The sequence below is a fragment of the Oncorhynchus tshawytscha genome, unplaced genomic scaffold, assembly GCF_018296145.1.
Source record: "Oncorhynchus tshawytscha isolate Ot180627B unplaced genomic scaffold, Otsh_v2.0 Un_contig_1534_pilon_pilon, whole genome shotgun sequence".
NCBI classification, from domain to species: Eukaryota; Metazoa; Chordata; class Actinopteri; order Salmoniformes; family Salmonidae; genus Oncorhynchus; species Oncorhynchus tshawytscha.
This window is the reverse complement of record NW_024609417.1, coordinates 2,501-14,103: the sequence shown is the minus strand read 5'-3', so window position 1 is coordinate 14,103 and position 11,603 is coordinate 2,501. Positions and strand designations below refer to the sequence as shown.

The 11,603-nt window shown below is 49.4% G+C and overlaps 1 protein-coding gene across 2 annotated transcripts in view; it reads left to right on the top strand.

Moving 5' to 3' along the window:
• Nucleotides 1-21: 21 nt before the first annotated feature.
• dcaf15 (DDB1 and CUL4 associated factor 15) overlaps nt 22-11,603 on the top strand; it is a gene marked incomplete at its 3' end in the record, with an annotated part of 12,446 nt that continues 864 nt past the window's right edge. Inside the window, 8 exon segments of one of the 2 annotated variants that reach the window (XM_042315213.1) lie at nt 22-243; nt 1,112-1,209; nt 4,786-4,924; nt 5,868-5,974; nt 6,285-6,427; nt 9,043-9,204; nt 9,567-10,166; nt 10,600-10,691. In XM_042315213.1, coding sequence (XP_042171147.1) covers nt 151-243; nt 1,112-1,209; nt 4,786-4,924; nt 5,868-5,974; nt 6,285-6,427; nt 9,043-9,204; nt 9,567-10,166; nt 10,600-10,691 — 1,434 coding nt within the window. 2 annotated transcript variants of the gene reach the window in all.

Genomic DNA, 11,603 nt, shown 5'->3' with positions numbered 1-11,603 from the left:
TCCTATAACCAATCACATGCTGGGAGATATGTTTTCGTTTTTGATTTACGTTCATGGATGCCAATCGGACTGCTCCCACCGTCATCGAGAACCAATGGGAAGGCCATGGGTCGGGAGGTAGGCGGGGCTTAGTGAACACTACGGCGGAAAATGGCGCCCAGCTCGAAATCAGAAAAGGACGGTAACAAACAAACGCAGAGAAAACACAAAGAACATGTCGTCAAGCTTCTGAACCGTGGAAAGGTATGCAACAAACTAGACGAGAGAATGGCACAAGCATGGCTTTTGACGAAGAATGTGTAGTCGCAGGGTCAATGTCTCGATAGTGCCAGACCCTGCGGATGCTAGCTAGTTAACGCGTTTTTAAGCACCAACGTTAGCTAGCAGGCTGACTCGTTAACAAGCCACCTTTTGCCAAAACCTAGCTACAATCTATGATAACTAAGTTAATTAACAGGCTGGTTGCTATATTGTGTGAGGAAATGTTGCTAGCTAGTTAACCGTCTATCCCAAGCCACTTAGCTAGCTAACGTTTGTTGAACCGAGCAGTAAGCCAGCTAGCCCACGTTAACTGTTTATTTCGCATTCACTAACGCGCCTATTTACTAGTTTTGCATTTGTAGTCGCCGCTGGCTATTTCAGATCACTGCACGGCATGATTCCTCTGTTGCAATGTTTTTTAATTATGGTCTTGGACTGCTGGCCTTCTGTTTCAGCTAACGTTAAAGGTGATGCTGATCAGCGAGTTAAATCAGGTGTTAATGTTGATTTAGAACAAAACCATGCATTGTGCACCCTAGAGACCTGGATGACAGAACACTGCTGGGTGGGTGTGTAGGTAGAGTGGTTAAGACTGGTTTCCTGGACTCCTACCAAGCCTTATCCGAGTGCTGTACGTATCAAGCATCTCAGGGTAGGTGCTGATCTGAGGTCCCTCCTGTCCAAGTAATCTTACCCAAAATCTGAAAGGCAACAGTGATTCTAAATCCGCTCGACTACCCTGAGATGGTTATACATACGACCCCCTGGACTAACAAGCTGTTTCAATGGAGGTTATTTATTGGGTACGTTGACCACTTTTCACTAACTTTCCACGTCCTCTCTCCTATAGTTGTCTGGCCAGTATTCTCAGCGCTTGTTCAGGAAACTACCACCGCGTGTCTGTGTTCCCCTGAAGAACATAGTCAGCGAGGAGTTCCTCAGAGCAGGGTGAGTGTTTTGAAAGAGTGTCTTTCTACAATGTAGAAAATAGTGAAAATGACAACAATAAACTTGAGTAGGTGTGGAACTTTACACAGGTACTGTGTGTATGTATATACAGTACCAGTCAAAAGTTAGGTTTTTATTTGTACTGTTTTCTACATTGTAGAATAACAGTGAAGACATCAAAACTATGAAATAACACACAGAATCATATAGTAACTAAAAAAAAACTAATATTTGAGATTCTTCAAAGTAGCCACCCTTTGCTTGGTGACAGCTTTGCACACGCTTGGCATTCTCTCAACCAGCAACAGTCTCGAAGGAGTTCCCACATATGCTGAGCACTTGTTGGATGCTTTTCCTTCGCTCTGCCATCCAACTCATCCCAAACCATCTCAATTGGGTTGGGGTTGGGTGATTGTGGAGGCCAGGTCATCTGATGCAGCATGCTATCACTTTCCTTCTTGGTCTAATAGCCCTAACACATCTTAAAGGTGTGTTTTGGGTCATTGTTGTGTTGGAAAAACAAATGATAGTCCCACTAAGTGCAAACCAGATGGCATGGCATATCTCTGCAGAATGCTGTGGTAGCCCTGCTAGTTAAGTGTGCCTTGACTTCTAAATAAATCACAGACAGTGTCACCAGCAAAGCACCATCACAACACCACCTCTGTTTCACAGTGGGAACCACACATATGGAGATCATCTGTTCACCTACTCTGTGTCTCACAAAGACACCGCGGTTGTAACCAAACATCTCAAATTTGGACTCATCAGACCAAAGGACAGATTCTACCGGTCTAATGTCCATTACTCGTGTTTCTTGGCCCAAGCAATTCTCTTGTTATTGGTGTCCTTTATTAGTGGTTTATTTGCAGTTATTCAACCATGAAGGCTTGATTCACAGTCTCCTCTGAACAGTTGATGTTGAGATGTCTGTTACTTGAACTCTGTGAAGCAATTATTTGGGCTGCAATTTCTGAGGCTGTTAACTCAATTTAACTTATCCTCTGCAGCAGAGGGAACTCAGGTCCTTCCTTTCCTGTGGCGGTCCTCATGAGAGATAGTTAACTCTAATGAACTTATCCTCTGTAGCAGAGGGAACTCAGGTCCTTTCCTGTGGCGGTCCTCATGAGAGCCAGTTTCATCATAGTGCAGCAGAGGTAACTCAGGTCCTTTCCTGTGGCGGTCCTCATGAGAGCCAGTTTCATCATAGTGCAGCAGAGGTAACTCAGGTCCTTTCCTGTGGCGGTCCTCATGAGAGCCAGTTTCATCATAGTGCAGCAGAGGTAACTCAGGTCCTTTCCTGTGGCGGTCCTCATGAGAGCCAGTTTCATCATAGTGCTTCATGGTTTTTGCGACTGCACATGAAGAAACTTCAAAACTTCTTGACATTTTCCAGATTGACTGACCTTCATGTCTTAAAGGAATGATGGGATTGTCATTTGTCTTTGCTTATTTGAGCTGTTCTTGCCAAAATATGGACTTGTTATTTTCCCAAATAGGGTTATGTTCTGTATGTCACCCCTACCTTGTCACAACACAACTGATTGGATCAAACACTTTAAGAAGGAAAGAAATTCCACAAAATAACTTAACAAGGCACACCTGTTAATTGAAGCTGGTTGAGAGAATGTCAAGTGTGCAAAGCTGTCACCAAGGCAAAGGGTGGCAACTTTGAAGAATCTCAAATATAAAATATATTTTGATTTGTTAACTTTTTGGGGGTGATGATTCCATATGTGTTATTTCATAGTTTTGATGTCTTCACTATTATTCCACAATAAAATAAAGAAAAACCCTGGAATGAATAGGTGTCCAAACCTTTGACTGTTACTGTGTGTGTGTATATATACACTACAGTTCAAACCTTTGGGGTCACTTATACATTTCTGCCTAGAAGGCCAGCATCCCGGAGTCTCCTCTTCACTGTTGATGTTGAGACTGGTGTTTTGTGGGTACTATTTAATGAAGCTGCCAGTTGAGGACTTGTGAGGTGTCTGTTTCTCAAACTAGACACTCTAATGTACTTGTCCTCTTGCTCAGTTGTGCACCGGGGCCTCCCACTCTTTCTATCCTGGTTAGAGCCAGTTTGCGATCATTACTGGCTGAATCCAAGGCTTGACGTAACAGAATGCTGAGACCGAAGTGAGAAGAAACAACCGATTTCCTAGTTACAGCATCAGCGGCCGCTCTGGGAAGAGTGGAGAGTGCAATGGCAGTTTGCCAGTTAACTTACAGCAGCGCGTCCCCTGAACGATAACGAAGAGGTAACGTTAGGGGAGAAGCCTGACCACGGAGACGGGGGTGAAGAGGTAACGTCAGGGGAGAAGCCTGACCACGGAGACGGGGGTGAAGAGGTAACGTTAGGTGAGAAGCCTGACCACGGAGACGGGGTGAAGAGGTAACGTTAGGGGAGAAGCCTGACCACGGAGACGGGGTGAAGAGGTAACGTCAGGTGAGAAGCCTGACCACGGAGACGGGGGGTGAAGAGGTAACGTTAGGTGAGAAGCCTGACCACGGAGACGGGGTGAAGAGGTAACGTTAGGGGAGAAGCCTGACCACGGAGACGGGGGTGAAGAGGTAACGTTAGGTGAGAAGCCTGACCACGGAGACGGGGTGAAGAGGTAACGTTAGGGGAGAAGCCTGACCACGGAGACGGGGGAGAAGCCTGAAGAGGTAACGTTAGGTGAGAAGCCTGACCACGGAGACGGGGGGTTAGGTGAGAAGCCCGACCACGGGGGGGAGACGGGGGGTTAGGTGAGAAGCCAGACCACGGGGGGTTAGGTGAGAAGCCTGACCACGGGGGGGGGTTAGGTGAGAAGCCTGACCGCGGGGGGTTAGGTGAGAAGCCTGACCACGGCGGGGGGTTAGGTGAGAAGCCTGACCACGGGGGGGGTTAGGTGAGAAGCCTGACCACGGAGCCGGGGGGGGGGGGGGGTTAGGTGAGAAGCCTGACCACGGAGCCGGGGGGTTAGGTGAGAAGCCTGACCACGGAGCCGGGGGGGGGGTTAGGTAGGTGAGAAGCCTGACCACGGAGACGGGGGGTTGAGATGAGAAGCCTGACCACGGAGACGGGGGGGTTAGGCCTGAGAGACGGCCTGACCACGGGGGGGGTTAGACGGGGGGGGTTAGGTGAGAAGCCTGACCACGGAGACGGGGGGTTAGGTGAGAAGCCTGACCACGGAGACGGGGGGACGGACGGGGGGGTTAGGTGAGAAGCCTGACCACGGAGACCGACGGACGGACGGACGGGGGGTTAGGTGAGAAGCCTGACCACGGAGACGGGGTGAGAAGGTGATGAAGCGTACTTCATGAACTGTAACCGAAAAAACAACTGTCATTTGTAAAGTTTGAGGTGAGGGAAAAAGTGTGGTGGAACAAGTATTGTTAGCATTGTTAAGTATCTTGCCATCTGGATGGAATTCTCCGTCAGCGAACCAGAGAAATGTTGAGCAACATTGAGCCAACTAAGCTAGTCAATTAAATCATCTCCACACACACCTTGGTGTCCCCACTCTTACACCCCTCCCTCTCTCACACCCCTCCCTCTCTCACACCCCTCCCTCTCTCTTGTTCCAGACACATCTTCCTGGGGTTCACTAAGTGTGGTCGTTACGTGCTGTCCTACACCAGTGACTGTGGAGAGGACGATGACTTCTCCTTCTACACCTATCACCTCTACTGGTGGGAGTTCAACCTACACAGCAGACTCAAACAGGTAGGTTGGACCGACTGGGAGCCATCTCCAGTGCCGTCCGTGTGGCCTGAAGGGATGTGGGCCTGTAGAGCAGACCTACTACAGTACATGGACTGACTGGAAGTGGTCTCCAGTCCTTATAGCAGTAATGAGGTGGATGATGTGTTGCTGATTGGCCTGTGAACAGTTACACCAGCTACAATGGAGAGGAGATGGAGATGATTTCATCCCTCTTTCATCATTCTGTTGTCCCATTGTGCCTTTTTTAAACTTATCATCTCTTAATCTCTCTCCTCCCTCTCCATCCACCCACCTCCTCTCCATCCACCCACCTCCTCTCCATCCACCCACCTCCTCTCCATCCACCCACCTCCTCTCCATCCACCCACCTCCTCTCCATCCACCCACCTCCTCTCCATCCACCCACCTCCTCTCCATCCACCCACCTCCTCTCCATCCACCCACCTCCTCTCCATCCACCCACCTCCTCTCCATCCACCCACCTCCTCTCCATCCACCCACCTCCTCTCCATCCACCCACCTCCTCTCTATCCACCCACCTCCTCTCCATCCACCCACCTCCTCTCCATCCACCCACCTCCTCTCCCCTCCACCCACCTCCTCTCTCTCTCCACCCACCTCCTCTCTCTCTCCACCCACCTCCTCTCTCTCTCCACCCACCTCCTCTCTCTCTCCACCCACCTCCTCTCTCTCTCCACCCACCTCCTCTCTCTCCATCCACCCACCCCTCTCTCTCTCTATCCACCCACCCCCTCTCTCTCTATCCACCCACCTCCTCTCTCTCTATCCACCCACCTCCTCTCTCTCCATCCACCCACCTCCTCTCTCTCCATCCACCCACCTCCTCTCTCTCCACCCACCTCCTCTCTCTCTCCATCCACCCACCTCCTCTCTCTCTCTCCACCCACCTCCTCTCTCTCATCCTTCTCTCCATCTCCCTCAGGTGCACCATGTGCGTCTGTTTACAGGTGAGGACATCTACAGTGATCTCTACCTGACAGTGTGTGAGTGGCCCAACGACCACTCCAAGATCGTCATCTTTGGCTTCAAGTAAGACATCAAGCCAGCGTACATTTGGTCTTTGTAGAGATGGTGCCTGTGATCACATCAGTGACTGCACATTTCTGCATGTTCTCTCTTTCTCTCCCTCCCTCATCTCTCTTTTCCTTCCAACACCCCTACACTCTACCCACCCTCCCCCATACTCTCTCCCTCCCTCATCTCTCTTTTCCTTCCAACACCCCTACACTCTACCCACCCTCCCCCATACTCTCTCCCTCCCTCATCTCTTTTCCCTCCAACACCCCTACACTCTACCCACCCTCCCCCATACTCTTCTCTCTCCCCCTCTCTGTGTCAGTACTCGTAGCTCCAGCTCAGTGTTGATGAATCTGATGATGAGTGATGAGAACAACAGAGATATCTACATCACCATCGCCTCCATGCCTCCTCTCAGACCCTGCTCTCAATGCTGCCCTCCAAATACCTCTACCATACGCACAGGTACACGCACACATACACACATACACACACACACATACACACACATACATACATACATATACACACTGTAACGGTTTTGACTTGAGGTTATTATTAATAGGGGTGCCAGGTAGGTTGTGCCTACCAGAGAGAACATTTGTTTCTCCTTTTGGTTTGGGAGGGAATGAGTCCCATCTGGTCCGTCAAGTCTACACCAATACAAAGGACTTATGTAAAAGTCAGGATGGAAATTTATTTAATTAATGGAAATTAATTTATGAAAACTTTTCATAAACCCTTAAAACATTGGAAAGAACATCAAAAACAACTATATTCTTTTGCGTGGGTTGTATTAGCAACAACAATGATTACACACACATATAATAATATCACAATGAGTTCTGGTTCCTCCAGAAATGTCCTGTACCTCGGGCCTAAAAAGAGTCCAGCCCGGTAAAGGACTTCAGGGAACTCAAGTGACTTCTGTCACGCAATGTTTGTCCGTTCATTCAGTGTAGCGTAAACCCAGTATTAATCATACAATCAATACAACAATTATTTTACCACAGAACTTTAAAGCTTATCAACTCTTACTAAGTCCTCAACTACAACTAACTACATAAATCACAGTATACCTCACATCAAAACAAATGAAATACCGTATACAAAAAGGTTGTGGTCGGTCGGTCGGTCAGACAATCCCATCCGCCAACAGATCTCCAGCGGAGAAAGGCCACGAAGAACAGAGAGGTGTAAGTCCACGGACGCAAAGAGTGGATCCTGGGTAAACTCTTATTAGGCTACAAAACAAACCGAATAGAGAAGCTTCGGGACTGAGGGTTGAACACCTCAGTCACGTCTCCATCACAAAACTCCACTTTTGCGCAGCTGATGCTGGCTATTTAATGGGGAATTAAAGGGAAAGCACCCTATTGGAAGGAGAAGCACTGAGACGGTTCAGAAAAATTCAGGGCCGTCACAACACACATACACACTCTCAGACCCTGCTCTCAGTGCTGTCCAACACCTCTACCATACCACAGGTATACATACATACACACGCACGCACAAACACACACACGCACGTTTCTCCTCTAGCTATCAAACACACATACACACTCTCAGACCCTGCTCTCAGTGCTGTCCAACACCTCTACCATACCACAGGTATATATACATACATACACACACACACACACACACACACACGTTTCTCCTCTCATGGCTATATGTTGAACAGTCTCTCTCTCTCTCTCTCTCTAGGTAGTGGAGAGTGTCTGGAACATGGTTATATGTTGAACAGTCTCTCTAGGTAGTGGAGAGTGTCTGGGACATGGTTATGTTGAACAGTCTCTCTAGGTAGTGGAGAGTGTCTGGGACATGGTTATATGTTGAACAGTCTCTCTAGGTAGTGGAGAGTGTCTGGGACATGGTTATGTTGAACAGTCTCTCTAGGTAGTGGAGAGTGTCTGGGACATGGTTATATGTTGAACAGTCTCTCTAGGTAGTGGAGAGTGTCTGGAACATGGTTATATGTTGAACAGTCTCTCTCTCTCTCTCTCTCTCTAGGTAGTGGAGAGTGTCTGGGACATGGTTATATGTTGAACAGTCTCTCTCTCTCTCTCTCTAGGTAGTGGAGAGTGTCTGGGAACATGGCTATATGTTGAACAGTCTCTCTCTCTCTCTCTAGGTAGTGGAGAGTGTCTGGGAACATGGCTATATGTTGAACAGTCTCTCTCTCTCTCTCTCTAGGTAGTGGAGAGTGTCTGGAACATGGCTATATGTTGAACAGTCTCTCTAGGTAGTGGAGAGTGTCTGGAACATGGTTATATGTTGAACAGTCTCTCTAGGTAGTGGAGAGTGTCTGGGAACATGGCTATATGTTGAACAGTCTCTCTCTCTCTAGGTAGTGGAGAGTGTCTGGAACATGGCTATATGTTGAACAGTCTCTCTCTCTCTCTCTCTCTAGGTAGTGGAGAGTGTCTGGAACATGGCTATATGTTGAACAGTCTCTCTCTCTCTCTCTCTGTAGGTAGTGGAGAGTGTCTGGGACATGGCTATATGTTGAACAGTCTCTCTAGGTAGTGGAGAGTGTCTGGAACATGGCTATATGTTGAACAGTCTCTCTAGGTAGTGGAGAGTGTCTGGAACATGGCTATATGTTGAACAGTCTCTCTAGGTAGTGGAGAGTGTCTGGAACATGGCTATATGTTGAACAGTCTCTCTAGGTAGTGGAGAGTGTCTGGAACATGGCTATATGTTGAACAGTCTCTCTAGGTAGTGGAGAGTGTCTGGAACATGGCTATATGTTGAACAGTCTCTCTAGGTAGTGGAGAGTGTCTGGAACATGGCTATATGTTGAACAGTCTCTCTAGGTAGTGGAGAGTGTCTGGAACATGGCTATATGTTGAACAGTCTCTCTAGGTAGTGGAGAGTGTCTGGAACATGGCTATATGTTGAACAGTCTCTCTAGGTAGTGGAGAGTGTCTGGGACATGGTTATATGTTGAACAGTCTCTCTCTCTAGGTAGTGGAGAGTGTCTGGGACATGGTTATATGTTGAACAGTCTCTCTCTCTCTAGGTAGTGGAGAGTGTCTGGGACATGGTTATATGTTGAACAGTCTCTCTCTCTCTAGGTAGTGGAGAGTGTCTGGGACATGGTTATATGTTGAACAGTCGGTACCAGGTGGTCTATCCCTTCCCCACCTTCCAGCCTGCCTTCCAGCTGAAGAAAGACCAGGTGATCTTCCTCAACACCTCCTATTCCCTGGTGGCCTGCTCTGTGTCCCTCTGTCCAGGTAGAGACAACGCAAACACACACTTCACCTTTCTGGTTCAGTTTAATTTCTCTCCCTTCTCTCTTTCTGTCTCGTTCATTTTCCCTCTTTCTTCTTTCCCCTGTGGGATATGACTAAGTCCCCTGTGGGATATGACTAAGTCCCCTGTGGGATATGACTAAGTCCCCTGTGGGATATGACTAAGTCCCCTGTGGGATATGACTAAGTCCCCTGTGGGATATGACTAAGTCCCCTGTGGGATATGACTAAGTCCCCTGTGGGATATGACTAAGTCCCCTGTGGGATATGACTAAGTCCCCTGTGGGATATGACTAAGTCCCCTGTGGGATATGACTAAGTCTCGTCTCCTGTGTTGTCAGCAGGTGAGCAGGGTCATTCCTCTCAGATCCTGTTCAGAAAGAGAGCCACAGCCCCCACCTTAGAACATCAAACTCCTCCATCGCCCTCTTCATCCTCTTCCTCTCACGGGTCTCCCGACAGCCGCCTGCTAACCGCCAAACCAAGCCCCGCCCCTCTTTCACCTAGCCAATCACAAGCTGCCGCCCGGGCGCGAGAGTTCGCCGCCGACCTCTTCAGACGTGCCCAGGGAGGAGGGAGAGAAAACGAGGGAGGGGAGAGGAGAGGGAAACCGGAGGGAAGCGAAGTAGGAGAGGAGGCCGTCGTGACTGAGAGAGAAGGGGTGAGCGTGGAGAGGGACAGTGAACAGAGGGAAGACGCACAGACGGATCAACTGACTAGCGCACCACAGACTTCCACTTCAGCTGGGAACCAAAGCTTGTTGCAACCTTTGCAGGAGGACTCTATTCAGTGTAGTGCGGTGACGTCTCCTGCCTCCTCCTCCTCTTCCACCCCCACTCCTCATTCTTCTCAGGAAGCAGGCTGCAGCGAGCCGGGATATGTCAACTACACCCGCTTGCAGTACCGCATGCCACAGCCGGGGGCGCCAGAGCAGGATGCAGGAGGTGAGACACACTGTAGAAGTTTTAACATGTAACACACAATGTGCTTGGTCATGTAAATAGGAAGCTGAAACTCCTCCCTTTATTTCTGTCTCGCCCTCTCTTCTTCCCCCTCTCTCTCTTCTTCCCCTCTCTCTCTTCTTCCCCCTCTCTCTCTTCTTCCCCCTCTCTCTCTTCTTCCCCCTCTCTCTCTTCTTCCCCCTCTCTCTCTTCTTCCCCCTCTCTCTCTTCTTCCCCCTCTCTCTCTTCTTCCCCCTCTCTCTCTTCTTCCCCTCTCTCTCTCTTCTTCCCCCTCTCTCTCTCTTCTTCCCCCTCTCTCTCTTCTTCCCCCTCTCTCTCTTCTTCCCCCTCCCTCTCTTCTTCCCCCCTCTCTCTCTCTTCTTCCCCCTCTCTCTCTCTTCTTCCCCCTCTCTCTCGCTTCCCTCGCTCCCTCTAGGTTATGAGGATGATAAGGTCCAGCTGCCCTTCACTGTGACTGACCTGAAGGGACGCAACCTACAGCTGGTCACTGGGCCCCACAACGGACAGGTGTGTGTGTGAGAGAATAAAATCCAGCCCTACCAATGGAGATAGCTAGATCAGCAGAAGGAGAGATGTGTCTGAGAGACACAGGGCCTGAGTGTTAATATTTACATCTGTTGTCTTCACTTAGTATTTGGAAGGAACCCAAGTCCAGGAGACCTGCAGTAAACCAGAACATGCAGAGTGTGTGTGTGTCCTGCAGAGTGTGTGTGTGTCCTGCAGAGTGTGTGTGTGTGTCCTGCAGAGTGTGTGTGTGTGTCCTGCAGAGTGTGTGTGTGTGTCCTGCAGAGTGTGTGTGTGTGTGTGTGTGTGTCCTGCAGAGTGTGTGTGTGTGTGTGTGTGTGTCCTGCAGAGTGTGTGTGTGTGTGTGTGTGTGTCCTGCAGAGTGTGTGTGTGTGTGTGTGTCCTGCAGAGTGTGTGTGTGTGTGTGTCCTGCAGAGTGTGTGTGTGTGTGTGTGTCCTGCAGAGTGTGTGTGTGTGTGTCCTGCAGAGTGTGTGTGTGTCCTGCAGAGTGTGTGTGTGTGTCCTGCAGAGTGTGTGTGTGTGTCCTGCAGAGTGTGTGTGTGTGTCCTGCAGAGTGTGTGTGTGTGTGTGTGTGTCCTGCAGAGTGTGTGTGTGTGTGTGTCCTGCAGAGTGTGTGTGTGTCCTGCAGAGTGTGTGTGTGTCCTGCAGAGTGTGTGTGTGTCCTGCAGAGTGTGTGTGTGTCCTGCAGAGTGTGTGTGTGTGTGTGTCCTGCAGAGTGTGTGTGTGTGTGTGTCCTGCAGAGTGTGTGTGTGTGTGTGTGTCCTGCAGAGTGTGTGTGTGTGTGTCCTGCAGAGTGTGTGTGTGTGTGTCCTGCAGAGTGTGTGTGTGTGTGTGTCCTGCAGAGTGTGTGTGTGTGTGTCCTGCAGAGTGTGTGTGTGTGTGTCCTGCAGAGTG